The sequence below is a fragment of the Tasmannia lanceolata genome, unplaced genomic scaffold, assembly GCF_043159265.1.
Source record: "Tasmannia lanceolata isolate RefF3 unplaced genomic scaffold, GAP_Taslan_0.1 ptg000005l, whole genome shotgun sequence".
Classification (NCBI taxonomy): domain Eukaryota; kingdom Viridiplantae; phylum Streptophyta; class Magnoliopsida; order Canellales; family Winteraceae; genus Tasmannia; species Tasmannia lanceolata.
The window spans coordinates 10,530,364-10,555,680 of NW_027518682.1; the positions used below are offsets into that span (position 1 = coordinate 10,530,364).

The 25,317-nt window shown below is 46.7% G+C and overlaps 1 protein-coding gene across 1 annotated transcript; it reads left to right on the top strand.

The window, feature by feature from the left end:
* The first annotated feature begins 1,920 nt into the window (after positions 1 to 1,920).
* Positions 1,921 to 2,697, top strand: LOC143876347 (zinc finger BED domain-containing protein RICESLEEPER 2-like). Its single transcript, XM_077378064.1, has one exon. The coding sequence runs from the start codon at positions 1,921 to 1,923 to the stop codon at positions 2,695 to 2,697; it is 777 nt and encodes a 258-aa protein (XP_077234179.1).
* The last annotated feature ends 22,620 nt before the right edge of the window (positions 2,698 to 25,317 follow it).

Below are 25,317 nucleotides of genomic sequence, written 5' to 3' on the forward strand. Positions count from 1 at the left end.
AGACATAGGTCTGGTATGTAATTTGAAGATTGAAAATGTATGTAAGCTAGGCCTTTAGATTCATTACCTTTTCTTTCTTTTTTTTCAATTTCCTTGCAGGTTTGTTCGAAAGTCTCAAAAGATCCCGTCTGATTAGTGATTACACTACACCTCTTTTGAAGTGAGTCCCCTTATTAAATGATGATGGAAGATGATATTGACGAGAACTATGATATTCCGGTGAGAATTGCTTCTTATTTGTTTATTATAACGATGCTTTCATTTCATTCTTGTAAGATTTACTTTGTATTTTATTTCCACCAAACTTAAGAAATGGTAATTTGTGGATATTTGTTTAGGTCTTGGATTCTTCTGAAAATGCTACTAATACTGTTAGCACTCCTGGGACTCCTCGACACAAACATCTAAAAAAAGAGCATATCCAACTAAATCTGTTGTATGGAATCATTTTACCAAAGAGAAATGACCTGATGGAATAGATGAGAGGGCTAAGTGTAATTATTGCAAGAAATTATTTGCATGCCCAAGTAGTAGTGGCACTAGTAGTCTTAAACGACATTTGGATAAGACATGCATCCCTTATACCTCACGAGATAAGAGCCAGAAGTTATTGTCTTTTAAATCCGTTAGAGATGGCGATGATGTGGAGGAAGGGGCGGGTGTTATGCCTTGGATGTTTGACCAAGATCGAGCTCGGAGAGAGTTGGCTATTTTTATAATTAAGCTCGAACTTCCATTTAACATAGTTGACAATAGACCTGGCAAAAGTGACCCGTGCCCACCCGCAAATTTGCAGGCACGGGTCTAAGTTTCCGTGACCCGTCAAAAACCAACCCGCGGGTGACCCAACCCGCAAAAACACGGGTCGGGTCGGGTCAACCCGCGGGCACCCGCATTTTTACAGTATTTTTTAATCTTTTTGAGAATGTTATCATCACTGCTGTTTGTTTTTTTATGAGTAACTCCTCACTTTATAAAAAGTACGGTATGTCCTGCACCGTAGGATTACCCAAAGTTCCAAACCGTCCATTAGATGGGCCATACCATAAATAGGTTATGCCCCAAAATTATTTCCATCGGTTGATTCTAACCCTCCGATCTATAGAGGGTTAGGATCAACCCTCTAACATTCAGATTGGAGGGATAGGATCATCCTATGGAAATGATTTTTGGAGCATAACCTATTTAGGCTATGGCCCAACTAATGGACGGTTTGGATCATCCTATGGTGTGGGCCATAAAGTGAGAGTGCCCAGTAGTGTTGATAACATTTAAATGTGGTTTTTATTTTATTAGAATTTGCTATCAAGCTTCTCCTTTGGCAATTTCTCGGCAAGTGGCCTTTGTGTATGCAAAGATGCGCGCATCCAAATGTTGCTAAAATGTTCCTAGAAAATGTAAAAAAGTAATCATTACACCACAAAAAGTAAATTAACTAAATTATAAAGTTTTGAATGAAAAATTACCTAGAAAGGGTTATAAAATTTTAAAATTACGAAAAAAATACCAAATCACATATCGTAGGTTATGACAATTACGGGAAAAATAGAGGCTGTCAAATCAAAATAATTATTACAATCCCTTTGCGGCATATTTGCGGGTGACCCGCAGGTTGACCCGGCCCACCCGCGGGCCGCGCGGGTCACGTAAATTTTGACCCGCCAAAATGCGGGTCATTTTCTCACCCGACCCGTGGACCCGCACCCGCATCACCCGCGGGTTGACCCGGCCCGACCCACCCGTTTGCCAGGTCTAGTTGACAAGGATGCCTTTAGAGATTTTATGATGGTTATCCAACCTCGACTCAAAGTTATATCACACACAACTATAAGGAAAGAGTTGTTGAATATATATGTAGAGGAGAAACTTAAACTGAAAAGATTGATTGGTGTATGTCATCGGGTTTCTTTAACTGCCGACATGTGGACATCTAATCAGACTTTAGGTTATTTATGTCTTACAGCACATTTCATTGATGATAATTGGAAGTTACATAAGAAGATTCTGAATTTTTGTATGGTTCCAGCTCCACATGGGGGAGATGTTATTGCGAATGCAATTGAATTGTGCTTGATTGATTGGAATATAAGCAAGTTAAGTACCATTACCCTAGATAATGCCTCAAATAACACCGTTGCTGGTAGGACACTTCTTCCGGTTCTTTCAAGGAAAGGCATGTTACTACAAGAAGGTCGATTTTTTCACATTCGTTGTGCTGCACATGTCATCAATCTCATAGTGCAAGATGGGCTAAATGAGATTAAAGAATCGGTTGATGTTATTCGAGAAAGTGTTAAATATGTTCGGAGTTCACAAGCAAGAAAACAGTTGTTTGAAGAATGTATTTTGCAAGAGAGGCTTTCAAGTAAGAGAGGCTTATGTATAGATGTGGCTACAAGATGGAACTCCACCTTTCTTATGCTAGAGTCTGCATTACAGTTTGAGAGTGCCTTTACTCGCTTACAGACACGAGATGCCATCTTTGCAAGAGAAGCCCCTACTGTTGTTGATTGGAAGAATGCTAAAGTTATTTGCCGATTATTAAAAGTCTTTTATGATGCTACAAAGCTTTTCTCTGGGCATAAATATACAACTACAAATTTGTATTTTCATGAGGTTTTTGCGATTCAAGAACACTTGCTTGGGATGGCTATACACGAAGATGTATCTATTAACCAAATGGCTACTAAGATGTAAAGTAAGTTTGATAAATATTGGAGGGAGTGCAATGTGATGCTTGCTATTGCAGTTGTCCTTGATCCTAGGTATAAGCTTAAATATTTGAGTTTTATGTACCATCTTATCTATGCTACGGATGAATCACAAGTTTCACTTGTTAAGTATGAGGCCTTTAAGATTTATGATGAGTATGTATCTGCCTATAGTTCAAGGCGAAGGCGAGTTTTACAGTCAGTGGAAAGATTTTCAGAGGTTGACGATAGAACTTTTCCTCTTGGTGAGAGGAGGATTTCTAGTTTACAAAAATAATTTTTCAAGATGAGTGCTGAAAAGAATGATGTTGGGCCGACATCAGAGCTGGAACGATATTTGAAAGAAGAGAATCATGTAGATGATCCTAAATTCGACATTTTGAGCTGGTGGAAAATTAACAGCTCAAAGTATCATATACTTTCTCAAATGGCTCGTGATATCTTATCGATTCCGGTATCTACAGTTGCTTCAGAGTCGGCTTTCAGTACCGGTGGTAGAATTCTTGACAAATACAGAAGTTCAATGAGTCCTGTGGTTGTGCAAGCATTGGTTTGCACTCAAGATTGGCTACGAGCTGTTAGATGTGATGGTGATAATGATGAAGAAATCGAAGTTTATCAACATGATAATGATATTGAAATCATTGAATCAGGTAATGTAACTACACATTTGCTTAGATAATTATAAATATGTTTTAAAAATTCTAATGTATTTTCTTTTCTTTTTGAAGGTCTCATTGATTCTCGACAAATTCCATAATATGATAACAATCTTGAGCTATGCCATAGATGAGGTAAACTTCATACATAAATTCTTTTAGATAATGGCTGTCTATAAATTCCTTTGGATAATACTCAACTTTTGTAATGCAAAAATTCACTCATACTTCGTGTGTTTTTTTTATATGCAGAAACCTATTGGAATTCTTTTTGGTGCAGAAACAATGGAATCAACTACATTAGCTTTTAAGTCTATTAGGCATATGTTGTCTTTTTGCACTTAATTTTGAGTAACTTTGTTTTAGAAATGTTTTACATTTCTTTAGTTTCTGGGGACAACTTGGTTTGCAGTGGGCTGGAACAATACATTATAGTGGTTTTGAGCAACTTTGTGCTTAATATGATAATTATGTTTTGATAAGTTTCTTAATATGGCATTCAATATCATCATTGACCTTATATCAGAAATCACCTTCATGACTAGAAAGCTACTTTATATTCATTCCATTTGAGAAATTATTGCTTTACAGGCCGAAAGTGGTGATCTTATTGCCTACGGTTTGATACCAGAATTTGTTGGGCGATTCCCAGTAATTGTTAGTTTGTCTGCTCTCACTGAGGACCAAGTTGTTGAGGTAGTTCCTTGGACAGGCTCCATCTAAGAATTGTGTTTACAACATCGCTTTGTAGGTTCTTACGGAGCCCATAAATGCCTTGGGAAAACAATATAAAAAGATGTTTCAAATGAATAATGTAAGTTTTCGTTCTCAAAAGTCAATACCTCTTCTTATTGTGTTCAAATTCATGAGATCTGTGGTACAGGTTGCTTTGCACATTGCAGTCAGTAGCTTACCTAGATAGTATTTTAGTTGTACTTAATTTAATCCTTTTGTTTCCCTGGTATAGCTGCATTTCACAGATCTTTGTTATTTAATTTTTGCTTCAGTGGCACTGCAGTGATAGTGTTGTATATGCATGCTCAACTCTCTTCTGGAACTATGCAGGTGATGAAAGAATGCCTTTTAACTGTGTATTTCTTTCCTTTTGACTCACATGGAGCACTTGTAATTCAGATGCTGAATATTATTAATTTTCCATCAAACAGCTAGAACGTGGGCTTCATGGCTTGGAACTTGTTGTGGTAGAGCAACCTTTACTACAAAAAAGTTATGTGACGAGTTTTTTTCCTCTGGAGAAGACGTCCAGTAAGTTTACTTTCCTTACATGGCCTACTCAAGACATCTAGTATGTTTAATTTCATTGCATGGCCTGCAATTTCGTTCATTTTTTGTTTTTTACGGTCATCTTCTTTGTGTCATTGAAGAATCAGACTCGTTATTAATCTCTTATCTTTGCCCAACTTTCCATAACTCATTACTGATTTTTCCTCAATGTGAGCCTGTAAAAGAAATATTTCATGTTTAATTTTTAATTTTTTTGGTGAAAATGATTGCTTGCCCATTCTAGAAAGGAAATTGCCTTGCCAAACAAGAGTTTTCCTTAAAAAATTGCGTCAACGTGAAAAAACCCGACCCGACTCGAGATTTATCATGGGTAGGGCCGGGTTTGGGTCTCGTGGGTTTTCCAGAAAAAAAACCCGACCCGACCCGACCCGAGATATTTCTCAGGTTGGTTTGGGTTCTTCAAAACCCGACCCGCCCGACCCGAGTTGCAGCCCTAATTTTATGGCTATTGAGCATTCGATTTAAATGACTATCCCCGGCCAATAGACTTTAATTTTGAACTTTTATTTACTAAATTTCTAATGGAATTATGGAAATTGCTACATATATTAAAAAAAAAAACTAAATATATTTTTAAGGGATTTGCTAGGACCATCGCAGAAAGAATTTCGTGGGCCGGCTGTTGCATGAGAGAGCAACCGCCTAAGATGAATAAGACAAAATCTGTTGATAAGTGAGCCTATGTTGCTGCTCTCTCTTGCAATGACGGTCCACGAAATGCCTTCTGAGGTGGTCCCTAGCAAATCCCTATTTTTACGTATTATTATAACATTATTATAACTAGGGATGTAAACGAGTTATAACTAGGGGTGTAAACGAGCCGAGCTTGGCCAGGCTCGGCTCGGCTCGTTAAGCTCAAAAGCTCGGCTCGGGCTCAGCTCGGGCTCGGGCTCGGCTCGGCTCGGCCAGGCTCGCGAGCCTTACCGAGCTCAGGTTATATTAAGTTCACACCCTCATCTTCCCTGGACAGCCCTACTAGTGTAATTTGACTACATTTTTTACACTATGGGGAGTGGTCCAAGTAACAAATGGGGTTCCAAAAATGAAGTGACATATTTTGCCTCCCCCTTTCACTCCCTGGACAACCCTTTTAGTGTATATATTAATATATAACATATATATTTAAATATATTAAATTCTTAACGAGCCGAGCCTGGCCTAAATCGAGCTCGGCTCGTTAAGCTTAACGAGCCTGGCGAGCCGGCTCAGCTCGGCTCGTTAAGGATTCGAGCCGAGCTCGAGCGAGTTTCCGAGCCCGAGCCAAATTGACACCCTTAATTATAACGTACGAGCCTCCTGAAAATGATCCCGACATCCTAAAATGAACCAAACATCCTTAAAATGTCATTTTCAGGACAGGTGTCTAAGTAGATACCGGCCACATTTTTTATTTATAGTGCAAACAATTCATTTGCTTGGCCATATCTGGATGTGAGCCATGACAGAACATGTGCCCAATGCCATTAATCATGCAATCTTTACCCTTTGATTAGTCACAGGGTAACATGTATACTGTTTTTTTGCCAATTGGATTGCAAGAAAAATATTTCTGATGGAAAAATTTTTTTAGAGGGAAATAATAAGACTATAGTTAATTTAGAGATTTTTTTCTTTCCAAACTTTTCTAGAAAATCCCTGCAATCCATGTAGGAAAATTTAGTTTCATGGAGAGCCAAGTTATCCCTAGAGATCCAACTTTCCCCCCACATACAGTACAGATTAATGTTCTAAAAATTACACCAAATTGGCCGATCTGGCCCGTTCCAACCATCCCGGTCATTTTTTCGGTTCGGTTTGATCAATCTATCTACTGTAAATGCTAAAACATCCCTAAGTATTGGGTATTATTTAAAGATAATTTTTTAAAAGCTGGACTCTTCAGATAATACCCAATAGTACTTAGGGATGTTTTAGCATTTATTTTGGTACGGAGGGACTAATTGGCAAAAATCCCTTACAAAAATCAAACCGTCACGCCTGATTTTTAAATTAGACTGTGCCAACCATTTGAAGTAGTCAATTTGGTCCACACAATGTGGACTAAACTTAGACTATGATTTACTTAATAGAGCATTGTCTTCGAATAATAATTTTTTTTTTAAAAAAAAAAAAAAAACTAAAGGTAGGATGTTAAATTTAACGTCCACCATTTACCGAGTTACTTTGTCAACTAATAGAAAATCTAAATTAAGATTTAATTTCTTTTTTTTTTTCTAATTCGCAAAATTATGTTAACATCAAGTAGAATAATAAATTTTTTAGATTCTCTAACTGGCCTTTTGATACATGGACTTTATAATCCAGGATTGGAAAATCCTGGATTTTACAAGCTACAACCTGGATTTTATTAGCTAAAACCTGGAATTTACAATCCTAAAAATGTAAAATCGAGGTTTTAGCTTATAAAATTCAGGATTTAGATCGTAAAATCCAGGATATCCAAACGGCCCACAAAAGTTTAGATTAAAGTAGAATCCAAAATACGTCACAAATAAGGAATCTAAACTGTCTTCATCTTGCCTTTTTTTGTTCTTTATTTACATTTTTTTTTTCAATTTTGAATTTAATTTATTAATGGCATCACAGGTCAACCTGGGCTGTATCATGGTGAGACTGATCCTGCCGTTGGATTAGCTTAATCGGTTTATCCAACGCCTTGATCTGCGAGCTCTCATTTAGGGTCCCACAACGATAATTTAGAAGTATTGATTTTTAAAGGTCTTGAATCATACGTATGGTATGACCATTGGCATGGGACCAGGCCCATTCGGTCGCGTCATGATGGTCGACCGTATCAATGGTCCTAATTACATACAAATGTCTTTCATGTGGGACTCAATGTTGATAATTGTACTTCATCTTAAGGACACTGTTTGGTTTGACAATCGTGAAGAAATGCTTCCGCAGAGCGATTTGATCAGCCATACCCCCAAAATCTTCTTCACAGGATGATCCTAACCCTCAGATCTGTAAAGAATTTTTGGGGCCCAACAAATAAATAATTGAGATGTTTTCACCGAAATTTCGGATTTCGGCCGAAATGGGCCAAATTTCAAAAAATTTAACTCAAATCTAAATTTTTTAATAATATAAAGTATTAGTCTGAAATTTAGGCCAAAATTACCGAAATTTCAGTAATTTATGCTGAAATTTGGTAATTGTTAGGCCTAAAATCGGTAACAGGTTATGGTAGGGCTGGGTGGTCCGGGCTAACGAGCCACGGCTGAATGGCTGGTTGAGTCCTGCGCTGCACAGAGTACAGACAAGAAAGAAAAGGGTCAGAGGACCAACCCTGAGTGATACTCCGGACGGGCGCTTCGACACTCAAGTCAGTATGAGCAGGAGTGTAGAGCAATGTCAGAGCAAAAAGCTTAGAGTTTTGGTTCTCAGATTTTCAGGACCCTCACCTTAGCACAAGTGAAGGCTATTTATAGTGATTCTGAGCCACCTGTCTAGGACAGGTGGTAGTTGTGAGCCAGGTGGTGGCCTCTGTATGGACCAGGTTTCATACCTAAGGAGGGCAGGTGGAGGTCCCTGATTGGTCCAGGTGTCACACCTAGTGGAGACAGGTGTTGGCCTTCCAACGGTCCTTGTGAGGGCCACGTGCCAGAAGCTAATTGGATGCTGAGTTCGGACCCCTCAGTGCTGAGTCCGGATTCCCTCAGTGCTGAGTCCGGACCCTATCAGTTGCCCCCTGGTTCTTCAAGCCATGAAAGTGGCTAGAAGAAGCAAAGAGAAGGTAAAGACAGCGTCAGGCCAGCCTTAAGACCTCCAGGCAGCTGAGGCCGGGCTCAGACTCAGCTAGGAGAAATAGTGGCTGGACAGGAGACTCCTGGCGCCCTGGCCTGGCCTTGGCGTTTGGCCTCAAGGAGTACGGCCGGGCAGAAGGCATTCGACTATCCAGCACGGCTGAATTTTTGACCAGAGGCCTGGGCGGCCAGGGGTCCTGGACGTCCTTGGTTCAGGAAGTCATGTGGTCCTGCTCGGCTAAGGCTGTGAACGGCCAGCCGGGCAGGTCTTTGCTGGTAAAACCTTTTGTAGCCTAGCGCTTTTGTCGTCTAGCGAACGCGCCATATCCTGTCCGGACAGCCGGACAGGTCTTTTGTCGTCTTGAATTATCCTGTCCGGACAGCCGGACAGGTCTTTATCCTCTAAATTATCCTGTCCGGACAGCCGGACAGGTCCTTTGTCTTTTGAATGCTCCATATCCTGTCCGGACAGCCGGACAGGTCCTTTGTCGGCTAGCGCTTTTGTCGTCTAGCGAACGCGCCATATCCTGTCCGGACAGCCGGACAGGTCTTTTGTCGTCTAGCGCTTTTGTCGTCTAGCGAACGCGCCATATCCTGTCCGGACAGCCGGACAGGTCTTTTGTCGTCTAGCGCTTTTGTCGTCTAGCGAACGCGCCATATCCTGTCCGGACAGCCGGACAGGTCTTTGTCTTTTGAATTATCCTGTCCGGACAGCCGGACAGGTCTTTTGTCGTCTAGCGCTTTTGTCGCCTAGCGAACGTGCCATATCCTGTCCGGACAGCCGGACAGGTCTTTGTCTTTCGAATGCACCATATCCTGTCCGGACAGCCGGACAGGTCTTTGTCTTTTGAATTATCCTGTCCGGACAGCCGGACAGGTCTTTTGTCGCCTAGCGCTTTTGTCGCCTAGCGAACGTGCCATATCCTGTCCGGACAGCCGGACAGGTCTTTGTCTTTTGAATTATCCTGTCCGGACAGCCGGACAGGTCTTTTGTCGTCTAGCGCTTTTGTCGTCTAGCGAACGCGCCATATCCTGTCCGGACAGCCGGACAGGTCTTTTGTCGTCTAGCGCTTTTGTCGTCTAGCGAACGCGCCATATCCTGTCCGGACAGCCGGACAGGTCTTTTGTCGTCTAGCGCTTTTGTCGTCTAGCGAACGCGCCATATCCTGTCCGGACAGCCGGACAGGTCTTTGTCTTTTGAATTATCCTGTCCGGACAGCCGGACAGGTCTTTTGTCGTCTAGCGCTTTTGTCGCCTAGCGAACGTGCCATATCCTGTCCGGACAGCCGGACAGGTCTTTGTCTTTCGAATGCACCATATCCTGTCCGGACAGCCGGACAGGTCTTTGTCTTTTGAATTATCCTGTCCGGACAGCCGGACAGGTCTTTTGTCGCCTAGCGCTTTTGTCGCCTAGCGAACGTGCCATATCCTGTCCGGACAGCCGGACAGGTCTTTGTCTTTTGAATTATCCTGTCCGGACAGCCGGACAGGTCTTTTGTCGCCTAGCGCTTTTGTCGCCTAGCGAACGTGCCATATCCTGTCCGGACAGCCGGACAGGTCTTTGTCTTTTGAATTATCCTGTCCGGACAGCCGGACAGGTCTTTGTCTTTCGAATGCACCATATCCTGTCCGGAAAGCCGGACAGGTCTTTTGTCTTCTGGCGCTTTGGGACCTGTGCCTTGTATTTAATGCAGGCGGCGCATTTAATGCGAGCGGCGCATTTAATGCGAGTGGCGCATTTAATGCGGAAGGCGACGTGGCGCACTCCGGCTGGCGGAAATGGGCGGGATTTTTCCCGCTCTTCCCAGCTTCTCTATAAATACAGGAGTTTACTCTTCATTTCTTACTTTTCATCTTTTACTCTCCTCCTCTTCTGTTCGGCTGCTCAAGTTTTCTGCCCGCTTCGGATCAGTGAGCCCGGAGGTCCTCACTGACTCCAGTTCAAAGGAGACGGACTAGTACTAGTTCGGAGACGGACTCCAGTTCAAAGGAGTCCGGTTCGACCAGTACCGCATCGGGGTCCGAGGCATCGGAGAGGGCGGTTCCGGCCTCACCTATAGAGGAGGCCGGTGTTGAGGGCGAAGAGCTAGTGATCATAATAGACGAGGAGAGCGGTGAGGAGATGAGTGTGGACTTAGACACAATCCCGGCCTGTGGGGACGGACCGGATCGGGTAGAAACCAGCGACGATGATGAGGACGTCGAAGCGGCAGTCCCTCAATCGTCGCGCATGCCAGTCGAGGTGATAGCGGAGGCACAGATGGAAGCCAACCCGCAGTATAACATCGGGGCCCTATACGAGGTGAACCATCTGTGGCCGAACAGGCTTCAGATCGTCAGGGACAAATACTGTATTCCTAGCCGGTACATTCTGAGGGCGGCTGTCGAAGGGGATCGGGCCAGCAACGATAGCGCAGACCTCTGCGTGTATGAGGAGGCCTTCCGGGCCGGGCTTAGGCTCCCCTTCCACCCCTTCTTTGCGGATGCACTGAATTACTACGGGCTGGCAGTTACACAGGTCGTCCCGAACTCTTGGAGGACACTGATCGGCTTCTTGTACCTTCTTGAAGTCCGGCTCCGTAGGAACCCCACCGTGCCCGTCTTCAGGATGTGTGCGCACCTGAAGAGGCATAAGGACGGCGGCTGGATCTACATTAGCCAGAGGCCTGAAATGAAAATGATCACTGGGATACCTTCTTCCATTCACACATGGAAGAACAGGTTCTTCTATGTAAAGGACACCGCGCCGGGCTCGCAGTGGCCGTTCTCATTACAATGGAGAACGCCGGACACTCGCCGCCTTAGTAAAAAACCAGCTCTCGAAGACTATGACCATATGACCTTCGCTCTGATCAAAGAAGAGCTCAAGCGAGGTCCAATTCACTGCTCAGAGTTCGAAGAAGAGGCCGAGCTGGTCGCACTCGGGGTCAGCCGTGCGACGCCGGCACGTACGTAGACACTATAGGATAGCATTTATTTTTCTGAAGTATTTTTCAACTTTCATATTGCTGACTGCGCTCCGTTCTCTTTTGCAGAAATGGTGAAGCAGATGTCCCTTTTGGACAGAATCAAGCAGTCTTCGGGCGCGTCCCCAGCGCAGGAGCAGCCCCAAACAAAGGGCAAGAAGAGGAAGGTGCCGGAGTCGACCCCGCCGATGGTCGCGCTGGCTAAGCCTCTTAAAAGCAGCCGGGCGACGCATAAGCTTGCCCTATCGAGCCGGGCAGACACCACGGGTCAGAGCTCCAAGTCCGGAGCGGCGACGGGGTCAAAGCACGGCGGGGCAGTACTGGGTATGCCGGCTACGGCATCGGTTGGAGGCGACAACGTCTTCCGTCCGAACTGGGCCGTGCAGAAAACGGACACCGGCCTGGGGGATACCCGGGTGGCCGCAGAGTTGATGTACAAGGGTGTCCTCGCCCGCGACCGGCTAGCAGTCGAAAAAGAGGTGCCGGAGACCTGCGAAGCGGCAATCAGCTCCGCCCTCTATCAACTCCAGGTGTACTCAAGGGATATGGCCAAGAAGCGATATCTCTTCTCTGAGACGATCACAAGGATCGAGTCCGAAAAGGCCCAGCTCCAGAAGGAGAACGGCGAGCTCAATGAAGCCGTCCAGATCAAAGAGGCCGAGCTCAACAGCTTACAGGACGAACTGCAGAGGGTCAAAAACCAGGCCGTGCAGGATCTCCTGAGTGCGGCTGAGAGGGCCGGAAGGAAGGAAAAGGCGGCCGTGGAGAAGGCCGTGAAGGAAACTGAGGAGAGGAAGGAGGCCCAGCACTTCGACTTAGGCCTCCAGGCCTACAGGGCGGGTTTCCTTCTCTGCTCCGAGCAGGTGAAGAAGATTCACCCCGACATCTCCTTGGACGGGCTAACCGTCCCGTATGCACCTCCAGAGGATGAGGAAGATGAGGAGGAAGACGAACCGGACTCCTCCCGGCCTATTGAGGTGGATGCGGAGGTGACTGTGGCCGCCGTCTCCTCGGCGGAGGGTGGCGAGCTCGCAGCCCTCACTCCCGCAGGGGTCGTCACCGAGGTGGTGGCCTACGAGGAGGCCTGATCGGCAGCCTTCTTTCTTTTTTGATGATACGTTTTTTGTTTGCACAGTTGGTAACGCCTATTCTTTGTAAGCCAGCTCGGCGAAGAGAGCAATTTTGTAATACGAATATGAATACTGAATACAAATACAATTTTTGTTCAACTGTCTGTACAGCATTCTTATTTTTTGTACGCATTATTTCTGTGCTGCATCGAGAACCGAGCTGGGAATATTTGAAGTTGGTTTCCACTGCGGGCATCCTGGCTGGAACTGATCTCCAAGCCACTAGGATGTGCCGGAGTGCACCACTGCTGCTCGTCCTAAGTCTGCGAGAACCGAGCTGGAAGCTTGGTACTCAAACACTTAGGAAATATTTGAAGGTGGTTTCCACTGCGGGCGTCCTGGCTGGAACTGATCTCCAAGCCACTAGGATGAGCCGGAGTGCACCACTGCTGCTCGTCCTAAGTCTGCGAGAACCGAGCTAGAAGCTTGGTACTCAAACACTTAGGAAATATTTGAAGGTGGTTTCCACTGCGGGCGTCCTGGCTGGAACTGATCTCCAAGCCACTAGGATGAGCCGGAGTGCACCACTGCTGCTCGTCCAAAGTCTGCGAGAACCGAGCTGGAAGCTTGGTACTCAAACACTTAGGAAATATTTGAAGGTGGTTTCCACTGCGGGCGTCCTGGCTGGAACTGATCTCCAAGCCACTAGGATGAGCCGGAGTGCACCACTGCTGCTCGTCCAAAGTCTGCGAGAACCGAGCTGGAAGCTTGGTACTCAAACACTTAGGAAATATTTGAAGGTGGTTTCCACTGCGGGCGTCCTGGCTGGAACTGATCTCCAAGCCACTAGGATGAGCCGGAGTGCACCACTGCTGCTCGTCCTAAGTCTGCGAGAACCGAGCTGGAAGTTTGGTACTCAAACACTTAGGAAATATTTGAAGGTGGTTTCCACTGCGGGCGTCCTGGCTGGAACTGATCTCCAAGCCACTAGGATGAGCCGGAGTGCACCACTGCTGCTCGTCCTAAGTCTGCGAGAGCCGAGCTGGAAGCTTGGTACTCAAACACTTAGGAAATATTTGAAGGTGGTTTCCACTGCGGGCGTCCTGGCTGGAACTGATCTCCAAGCCATTAGGATGAGCCGGAGTGCACCACTGCTGCTCGTCCAAAGTCTGCGAGAACCGAGCTGGAAGCTTGGTACTCAAACACTTAGGAAATATTTGAAGGTGGTTTCCACTGCGGGCGTCCTGGCTGGAACTGATCTCCAAGCCATTAGGATGAGCCGGAGTGCACCACTGCTGCTCGTCCTAAGTCTGCGAGAGCCGAGCTGGAAGCTTGGTACTCAAACACTTAGGAAATATTTGAAGGTGGTTTCCACTGCGGGCGTCCTGGCTGGAACTGATCTCCAAGCCATTAGGATGAGCCGGAGTGCACCACTGCTGCTCGTCCAAAGTCTGCGAGAACCGAGCTGGAAGCTTGGTACTCAAACACTTAGGAAATATTTGAAGGTGGTTTCCACTGCGGGCGTCCTGGCTGGAACTGATCTCCAAGCCACTAGGATGAGCCGGAGTGCACCACTGCTGCTCGTCCAAAGTCTGCGAGAACCGAGCTGGAAGCTTGGTACTCAAACACTTAGGAAATATTTGAAGGTGGTTTCCACTGCGGGCGTCCTGGCTGGAACTGATCTCCAAGCCATTAGGATGAGCCGGAGTGCACCACTGCTGCTCGTCCTAAGTCTGCGAGACCCGAGCTGGAAGCTTGGTACTCAAACACTTAGGAAATATTTGAAGGTGGTTTCCACTGCGGGCGTCCTGGCTGGAACTGATCTCCAAGCCATTAGGATGAGCCGGAGTGCACCACTGCTGCTATATACTGATGTCTAAATGAGTTGCTCAAAGAAGGACAATCATTTGGGAAACTTATTTTATTCATTACAGAATTCGGATGATTACAGCAGTTCTTTACAAGCCTATGAAGACAAACAAAATTACTGGTAGTAGATCCGAAGATTTCTAGAATTCCAAGCATGTGGCAGCATCTGTTCGTCGAGGGACTCTAACCGATAGCTTCCTGGGCGGATGACTTCCTTGACTCGGTACGGTCCTTCCCAGGTCGGAGAGAGCTTGCCCACGCTTCTTGGCTGGGAAACGGAGGCTTTCCTCAGGACTAGGTGGCCTGCACGGAATTCTCTTGGTCGGATCTTGACGTCATGATATCTGGATATTTTCTGTTTATAGGCCGCCGTCCTGATTTGAGATTCCTCTCGGACTTCCTCAAGCAAGTCAAGGTTGGCACGGAGTCCGTCCCCGTTGAGCTGCTCACTGAAATGGACGATCCTTGGGGAGGGGACGCCGATGTCGACCGGGATCACTGCTTCTGTTCCGAAGGAGAGATTGAATGGTGACTCGCCTGTGGCCGTACGCGGAGTGGTCCGATACGCCCAGAGCACATGATACAGTTCGTCTGCCCAACGCCCTGCCTTGCCATCCAGTCTCTTCTTTATCCCCTGCAAGAGGGTCCTGTTCGTCACCTCTGTCTGCCCATTCGTCTGAGGATGTGCCACAGATGTGAATCTCTGCTCTATGTGCAGGTCAGAACAAAACTTTCGGAAGTTCCTCGAATCGAACTGCTTGCCATTGTCCGTTATGAGGACCCGGGGGATTCCGAACCTGCACACCACTGATTTCCAGAAGAAGTTCTGTACATTCTGTTCAGTGATCTTGGCCAGAGGCTCTGCTTCTACCCATTTGGTGAAATAATCAATGGCGACAACGACGAACTCACGGCCTCCTGAGGCCGGCGGAAAGGGGCCCAGAATATCCATTCCCCATACTGCGAAGGGAAGAGGACTGATGATCAGGGCCATCGGAACGGGTGGCTGGTGGACGGCTGGAGAGAACTTCTGGCACTTCTCACACTTTTTCACAAGGCTCAGCGCGTCCTTCCTCAGCGTAGGCCAGTACAGACCTCTCAGGAGGATTTTAATGGCCAGGGCCTTGCCCCCGAGGTGCTCTCCGCAGATTCCTTCATGGGTTTCCTGCAGGGCTAACAAGGCATCACTGGGGCGAAGACACTTCAGATACGGGAGGGTATACGACCTCTTGTATAGAGTCTCGCAATCCAGTGAAAACCTCGCTGCCCTCTGCATGACCTTACGGGCCTCCTTTCTCTCTCCCGGGAGCTCTCCGCTGCGCAGGTACCTGATTATCTCATCCATCCAGCACGGCTCATCGTCAATCTGCATCACCACGACGGACTGGGCGTCGATACTGGACCTCTTCAGAAACTCCATGCGAATTTCCCTGAGGGCGGTGTAACCTGAGGCTGCGAGCTTTGATAGCACATCTGCCTTTACATTCTCTGCTCGGGGGATTCTGACGACCTCAAAGCTCTTGAAATAAACGGCCAGACTGCGAACCCTCCCCAGGTACTTGATCATTCGCTCTTCACGGGCTTCATATACTCCCTGGATCTGACAGACGACGAGCTGTGAATCGCAGTACGCCTTTAACCTCTGAGCACGGGTCTGCACAGCAAGATTCATCCCGGCGATGAGCGCTTCATATTCTGCTTCATTATTGGACGCACGGAAACCGAACCTCAAGGCATAGTTCAGGACGAAGTCCTCTGGTCCAGTGAGAACTAGCCCTGCACCACACCCTGTCTTGTTCAATGACCCGTCCACATAAACTTCCCAGAGCGGCTCTTCATCGAAAACTGGGTGCGCGATGACGGTCTCAGGCCCGGGGGGCGGTGATGCTCTGGAAACGACCCGAGGATCTGGCACGGCCAGCTCTGCTTCTGGAGATGGAACTGCTACTAGCCCGGGGTCTGGGTCCGGAACTGTGCACTCGGCTATGAAGTCAGCGAGGATCTGAGCTTTGATCGCCGGCCTGGGTAGGAACTTGATATCAAACTCACTGAGCTCCACGGCCCACTTGACAAGCCGGCCCGAAGTGTCTGGCCGGTGGAGGATCTGTCTGAGAGGCTGTCCTGTCAGGACCTTGATTGTGTGCGCCTGGAAGTACGGCCTTAGCTTCCGGGCCGCCGTAATGAGGGCGCACACGAGCTTCTCTACTCTCTGATATCTGGTCTCTGCATCGTGGAGGACCTTGCTAACATAGTAGATCGGCTTTTGCTGATTAGATTCTTCTTTGATCAGTACTGCTGCAACCGCCAAGGGTCCCGCTGAGAGGTACAGAATCAGCTCTTCTCCTGGCTCCGGCGTGGACAACAAGGGAGGGGAGGACAAATACTGCTTCAGCTCCTCGAACGCTGCTTGACATTCCGGAGTCCAGGGCGCGGTTTTTATACCTTTGATCGCATTGAAGAAAGGGAGGCATCTCTCGGCGGATTTTGAAATAAACCGCCCCAGAGCTGCCACCAGCCCAGTCAGCCGCTGTACTTCTCTGATAGTGCTGGGAGGAGTCAGCTCCATTACTGCCTTGATCTTCTCCGGATTCGCCTCTATTCCTCTCCGGCTTACCATGAAGCCCAGGAACTTGCCTGCTCCGACACCAAACGTACATTTGGTCGGATTAAGCTTCATGTTGTGTTCCCTCAAGACTTGGAAGGCTTCTTCGAGGTCGGAGATATGGTTGGAAGCACTTCTACTCTTCACTAGCATATCATCAACGTAGACCTCCATGTTCCGGCCGATCTGATTTCTGAACAGCTTGTTGACGAGACGCTGGTAAGTGGCTCCCGCATTCTTCAGTCCGAAAGGCATCACCCGATAGCAATAAGTCCCCTGGTCGGTAACGAATGATGTCTTCGGGATGTCAGACTCGTACATTCTGATTTGATTGTATCCTGAGAAAGCATCCATGAAACTGAGCAGCTCGTGACCTGCTGTAGCGTCAATGAGCTGGTCTATTTTTGGAAGTGGGTAGCTGTCTCTTGGGCAGGCCTTGTTCAGGTCTGTGAAGTCTATACAGGTCCTCCACTTCCCGTTGGACTTTTTTACCATTACCACATTCGCGAGCCAGTCCGGATACTGGATCTCACGAATGAAATCGGCCTTCAAAAGCCTCTCCACCTCTTCTCTGATGGCTCTCCGTCTCTCCGGTGCAAAGTGTCTACGCTTCTGCTTCACGGGCTTGCAGGTCTGATCGACACCGAGCTCGTGGGTGCTAATCGACGGGTCAATGCCGGGCATGTCTGAAGGAGTCCAGGCAAAGACATCTGCATTGGCCCTGAGGAACTGAGCGAGATCCTGCTGCGCGGCCTCTGGCAGGGCAGAGCCGATCTGGACAACCCTCTGTTCATCATCGATGTTCAATTGAATAGAGATGAGGTCCTCTGCGGGCTGGTTGACTGTGACCTGCGCTTCGTCTCTCAGATCGTACAGCTCGATTGGAAGAGACTCAGACGCATTCTTCCCTCTCAGTGCTGCCGCATAGCATTGTCTTGATTGGGGCTGATCCCCTCTGACTTCACCTACGCCTCCTAGCGTAATGAACTTCATCTTCTGGTGATAAGCGGAGGGAATCGCTCGGAGGAGGTTCTGGCCGGGGCGTCCTAGAATGGCGTTATAGGCCGACTTGGCCTTAACCACCAGGAAGGTCACCATTGCGAAGGACTGGTGGGGCGGCTCCCCGATCAGAACTGGAAGCTCAATCTGCCCTTCGACCTTGACAACTTCTCCCGAGAACCCGAACAGATCTGAGTTGGCCGGCTTCAGACGGTCAGCTCCGATCATCATCTGTTCGAAGGCGTGGTAGTAGAGGATGTCGGCGGAGCTCCCGTTGTCGACCAGGATCTTCTTCATTTCCCAGTTCGCCACTAGCATTGTGACGACCAGGGCATCATCGTGCGGGAGGATCAGACCGTCAAGATCTGCCTCCGAAAAGGATATCTCATTTTCTGGCTCGGCCCTCTTGCTGCAGGCGTGGACGGCGTTGACCTGCCGGGCATAGGTCCTGCGGGCCGATGAAGAGGTCCCTCCCGCGGTCGGCCCTCCTGAAATGGTACCAATAACACCATGAGGTTGGAGTTGAGGTTGAGGTACCTGAGGAGGGAGAACGGCCGGGGCAGGAGCCTGGATGCGGTCGCCTAGGGGTTGGGCGTCTCGAGGACTTCTGTCTTTGGGTCTCGGGTTGTCCTGGCGCTCCCTTCTGTTGTCGTTATTTTTTAAGTACCTCCCGAGGTACCCTCTGCTTATCAGCTGCTCGATTTCCTCCTTGAGATGAATGCAGGCGTTGGTGTCGTGGCCGTGGCTCTTATGGAACCGGCAATACCTGGACATGTCTTGGGTGCCTGCCTCCGACGTCTGCTTCTTCGGCCACCGGATGAAGTCTTCTTTCCGGATGGCTGCCAAAATTTGAGCCCTAGACGTGGTGAGGGCCGTGTAGCGCTCCCTCGCCGGGGGGCTCCTCTCCTTTCGAGGCCGGGGGGAGCTCCTTTCCTTCCGGGACGGACTGCTCTCCTTCCTCTGGGGTCTGTCATCCCTACGCTGCTTGGCGGGGTTCTTCTCCTCTGGTCTTCTCTTGCTGACGGAATCCAGGGCAGCGAGAGTCTCCTCGACGGAGATGTACTCTTCCGCCCCGGTCATCAGATCTGCCAAGGACTGCGGATTTCGCCGGGCGACTGCTCTTCGGAAGTCGGTGGACCGGGCTCCGGCCAGAAGAGCATTCGTTGCCGCGGAGGGATCCAGGTTGGGTACCTGAAGGGCCTCCCTGTTGAACCGGCCAACGAACGCTTTTAAGGCCTCACCGTCTTCCTGCCTCAGGGCCATCAGTGAAGCCGTCGTCTTTCGAGGCCTTCTGCTGCTCATGAAATGCCGGGCCAGGTCGTCCCCGAAGTCGTCGAAATTGTCAACGGACTTGAGCTTGAGCCGTGAGTACCAATCTCTTGCGGCTCCGGTTAATGTGGTGGGGAGTGCCCTGCAAAGGAACCCGTCCGACGCCCCGTGGAGAAGCATCGTGGTCCTGAAGGTCTGCAGATGATCCACGGGATCGGTGGTCCCATCATACTGCGGGATCTGCGGCATCTTGAAGCCCAAGGGGACTGCCGCACCGAGTACCCGATCTGTGAAAGGGGGATTGCTACTAAAGATCCTTGAAGCAGGGCGGCCATGATCTCTAGCCAGCTCCTCGATTCTGTTATCGATCTTCTGGATTCTTAGCAACATCGGATCATCCCTCTGTTCGGCCAGACGGGCAGGTCTACTCCTTACGGCTGATGGGCTCCTTGCGGATCCGGACTGGCTGAGGGGACTTCTTCGCCGGTGCCGCGATCCCTCTCCGTGCATAGGGTCTCTCTTGCTGCCCCGCTTCTGCACGGAGGGAGATCGTGACCGGTGATGCTGTCGACGAGGCTCAGGACGCACGCTCCTGTCCCGCGACTGGTGGTCTCTTCGGGTGGAGTGACGAGTTTGGTCGCGGGGTGGAGACGCGCGTTCTCTGCGGGAGCTTTCTCCCCTCTGAACAGGTCGAGAAACCTCGACGGGGTGTTGCTGGAGTGCGGGAGCCGCATTCCTGAACTGCGCAACTACCGCGGTCATTTCCTGAAAAAGAGCCCTCATCTCCCTCGGGGTCGGGGTGGGGTCTGAACGGTCCGAGTGGGGCGAAGTCCGCTCCACGGCCGCCCCGACCTCCACCTGCGAGGCCAGACGCTCACTTCGTCCTTCACGGGGGGCCGTAGCCCGAGTGGCCCGAGAAGTCGGAGGTGCTCGCTTGCCGGTCTGTCCTACCATTTTTATCTGGGTGAGATTTTCGAACAGCTTTTTGTTGCGTGGTCCCACGGATGGCGCCAAATCTGTTAGGCCTAAAATCGGTAACAGGTTATGGTAGGGCTGGGTGGTCCGGGCTAACGAGCCACGGCTGAATGGCTGGTTGAGTCCTGCGCTGCACAGAGTACAGACAAGAAAGAAAAGGGTCAGAGGACCAACCCGGAGTGATACTCCGGACGGGCGCTTCGACACTCAAGTCAGTATGAGCAGGAGTGTAGAGCAATGTCAGAGCAAAAAGCTTAGAGTTTTGGTTCTCAGATTTTCAGGACCCTCACCTTAGCACAAGTGAAGGCTATTTATAGTGATTCTGAGCCACCTGTCTAGGACAGGTGGTAGTTGTGAGCCAGGTGGTGGCCTCTGTATGGACCAGGTTTCATACCTAAGGAGGGCAGGTGGAGGTCCCTGATTGGTCCAGGTGTCACACCTAGTGGAGACAGGTGTTGGCCTTCCAACGGTCCTTGTGAGGGCCACGTGCCAGAAGCTAATTGGATGCTGAGTTCGGACCCCTCAGTGCTGAGTCCGGATTGCTGAGTCCGGATTCCCTCAGTGCTGAGTCCGGACCCTATCAGTAATAAATAATATATTGTTTTTTAACGGTGAGAGGATTTCGAAATTTCAATTTCGGTGAGGGCCGAAATGCATACCGAAACTGAAATTTAAAACAATGAGTATAGCTACTCTTTTTACACTGCAAGGGTGAATCGGGAAGACAAGGGGGCGAATATATAATTTCCCCTACAGAATACTTATGTAAACGTATGCATGATCTCACTACCTCGTCTCCTCCCTTCACTATAAAAGTTAGTCCAACATAGAATTCGACGTTGCGTTGTACTTTTCCGGACGTTCATTCAAGTCTGAAAAAAGGAGGAAGGAAAGTGGGTGAAAGTGGGTACCACATAAGGGACTCATGTCGTGTGGGACCCCAATCACGTTCTTCCCTAGTGACCAGGGCACCGCCCTTGTCATTTTTTCCAAACTGAAAGATTTTGTGTTTCCTTTTATCTAATTTCACTGTAGCCACATATCCACCTTATTTCTCGAGCATGTACAATTCGTTGCAAGATTTTCTTGGATTTTGGGAAAAACACATTACTCAAAATCCAAACAAACAGAGCCAAAGGTTTATTGGTGTTATTATGCTCATCCATTACCATCACTACCGTATTTTCAGCAATATAGGCCGACTTCTTAGCTTGCTTCACACAATTTTGTACGTACTTGTAACACTCAGTATATCCGTATAGGTAACTAGAGCAGTTCCATATGTAGCATGCTTTAAAACCCATGTCCCGGTTGAGACTCTCTCTAAATCAAGACATTATTTATTAGGGCCCACATTTCAAGTACCAAGATTCAGCTTGTCTTATTGTTGGATCATGTGGCCATCAGCCCTCGATCGGAGATCCGTGATGGTGACGATCATCACCTGACAATCACAGGTACATACCGCACACACCCACAAGCATTGTTTGCAAACTATATTTATACGTTATTATTTTGTATAAATAAACTGATTTCAAAATGGGTGTCTTTATCAATCTCATAGCATGTGCACTGGGGACATTGGTCGAGGATGTGCCTGCCATATCAGTTGGTGAATCAGTTTGGTATGGATGGCTAATCAGGTGGTTGACAATATCCCACCTAGCGAGAGGATAGCTATATTAGGTGGGTGAGTACGATTGGCGGTGGTGGGCCATAGTTGGAAGTGGGTAGCCTCTCCTAGTTTAGGAGATGGAGAAGTCCTTCCAGGCTGTTGATCTTGGTCCTTGATCGATTGATCATGATGGACCTAATATGATAAGCCATGGTTGGAAGTGGAAAAACCACTCCGATTAAGGAGATAAAGAAGTCCTTCTAGGAAAGTTATTGGAAATGAAGAAATCACTGTCGAGTGGAGATGGAAAAAACTTTCCAGGAAAGTTGCTAGAAAATCAACTACCCCCACAAGGGCATAAATACCTTGAGAATTAGAAAAGCCATTAGAGGTCATATGCCTAAGAAGGATATGCTAATCCGCACCTTCCTGAGAGAACTAAGTCGTAATAGAGGAAAACCCTAACTCTCTTCCACCATTCCCTTCTGCACATCCATATGCATTGATCCATGCACCCAAATTTTTTTTTTTTTTTTTTGTAGTTTCGTGGTCGCTGGAGATCGTCCGAATGCACAGAATCTTCACTTACGGTATCACAAACACTAGTACCACCGTTATCATCTATGCTCCTCACAACTTTCTATTACCCGGGTTCACTAGTAGAGCTACGTAATCTTGTCCTACTGTTAGGGCAAAGTGGTTAAGAAATTTTCCTTCTATCTTTCTGATGTGGTAAGCGAGAAGAAGTACCTGGCATATCTCATACTTCTTGCTAGTGCCAGTAGGATAGAATGAACTAGAGATATTCGTGTGACTTCATCTGTGTTGGTTTGTACACAAATGTGTGAATTATACCAAGTACTCAGTAAATTTTGGTCCACTTCAAACCTTTGTTTTCGAGAGATACCCAACTCTGCAAATAACGACCAAAACTTGAACTCGAATCTTCCCTCCTAACTCTTAGCTAGGGAGTGAGAGTGAGCAATCTTGCTAGGAGAAGAAAAGACAAGAAAAGAAGAAGCCAAGAAGATGAAGATGAAGATGAAGAAGAGAACATTCGTACCTCAAAAGGTTAATTAGCCTTATAACTAATAGAAATGCCTTTCTAGGTCAAAAAAAATTTAATGGTTTTTTTTATGAAGAGGACATGGACCGATCGAAATTTGATTCCTTCTTTGGTAAGAAAGAAGATGAGAAAAAGAAGAAAGCATGGCAAGGGTAATAGGAGAAGTCGGTCCAAGAATTCGTTAAGCTCACCATTCTGGTTGAAGTGATTGTAACCCTTCTAATGATAATACTGCACACCTTTATACTACGGGTGCAACTAGGGTCAGGTTGGGTCGGGTTGAGGCCAACCCGACCCAACCCGAGGAACCCTTTTTTCCAACCTGAACCTACCCAACCCGACGAGGTTCAACCCTCGAGCCGAACCCAACCCGAACTCAAGCTGACCCTACTTTTTTTCAGGTTTAACCTGTCGGGTTCAGGTTGAACCCGATTTTCGGGTTTAACCCGTCAGACTCGAGTTGCACCCGACTCAAGTTGCACCCCTAGCTACTTTATACTGACTATTAATCTTGACCTGTTATTTCCGGATTCTATATTATACGATCTATCTATTCGATTCTCACTAAGAATAATCAATCCATATTCTTGACTCTCATCTCGATTAAGCCTCCTCCTAATCTCATTTGATAGAATTGACATCATGACTTCATATAACTTCATTATGTCTTTTTTGAATAGTAGCATAATCACTATGTTATCGTAAAAATCAGGAAGAGAAGTAAAAAAGTAATAAGACTGTGTTATTTCATCTTCTATTTATCAAGCTTCTAGAATTGATCTACAAGCCCATTGAACACAATTATGTGTTCAAGAAGATTTTCATCTTCCTAGAACCATCAACTATCATTTCAAATACAATCAATTGGCTAAGCTTTTTGACATATAAATTTCTACAACTTTTCTCACAATTTAAATAATGATTCTTCTTCCATGAAGTTAAAAACATAGTGTTATCTGCAAGACACAATCGAATAACGTTAATAGCCATCAATTTAAAGTCATTCCAATCGATATCAGTCATTTTCTCTAGCTCCTCAGTCTTTTCATTTAATGCCTTAGTAACTAGGATGCCCTTTACTCTCCTTTGACATGCAGTGATTGTTTTTCATCTAATTTTTCAATCTCAAATTTTTAGGTTTTTGATCAATCTCAAACCACTCCATTCACTTTAAAAGAAGCACACTGATCTCTTAAACTGAATCATCCCCTTCTCTCCCATAACCCGAATATAACCCCAAGAGCACCCAAACCAAGAGAAGCCTTAATCATGTCTTTCACTTCCTCTCTACACAAGGTATTTAGTTTTTATAAACCTAAATCTCTCTTTCTCTATCTCTCTTTCTCTATTTCTCTTTTTAGTTTTTATTATCCTATTTTTAACCTAAATCTCTCTTTTTAGACTAGGAAACAATTATGAGAGACAACTCCTCTCTCTCTCTCTCTCTCTCTCTCTCTCTCTCTCTCTCTCTCTCTCTCTCTCTCTCTCCAAGTTCTATTAGGAAGCTACAAGAAAAAGTCTTCACTTACATGAAAATAGGATACTGTTTCTATAAATCTCATTTAACAATAGTTGGAGTTGTTAGTGGTCAGAGTAGTAGAGGGACTGACGAGAGAAGAGAATTGGAGAGAGAGTGATGGAGTAATGGAGTGTTCCCAGTTCCCACTATAGGTTATTCTTGTATATTAGTAATAAAATCCTATATGACATGAAAAAAAAAGGGCAGCCCAGTGCACGGGGGTGAGGGTCCGGGAGGTCTAGATGTATATTAGTAATAAAATCCTATATGACAAGAAAAAGACATGAATACCCCCCAAATACAATCTAATTCTCATATAAGAAATAACCTTTTTTCCGACGACAACAATGGCTATAACTCACGATACATGTGTCTAAGTGTAATTATTGGTTACATGTTACACCATGTGTATTTGTACATAGTCCCACTTACATGTATCAATAGGAAGGAATTGCATGTACTTTTCCTAGTGATAAGGGGATCAGGGCTGGGACTGGATACCTCTCCCAGTTTATGGAAAAATGAAAAAGACATATCATTTTCATTATTATTAAAATAAAATTTCATGTAAAAGAAATTTCATAAAGAAAGGTAAAATGGGGTGGAATAATGAGAAAGAGGATGCAAAATCTGTCTTTTCCACCTAGGGGAGGCAACCAGAGTCTAGCAGAAAAAGAAGAAGAAAATATCTTGTCCATGATTCCTCAAATTTACATTTATTTATCATTATATGCTAAAAGATAGGAATGCTAAAGTGAGGAGCGCCCTTGCAAAAATTGGAGTGAAAGGGAGCCCCCATTGGCTGAATATCACCATCATGCATTTTTTATGGCTCCAAGTCAAAGAGTATTAAATGCACCTTGGTGATTTATACCCAATGGGGGCGCCCTTTCACCCCATCTTTACAAGGGTGGCCTTAAGTTTAGTATACCTTGCTAAAAGA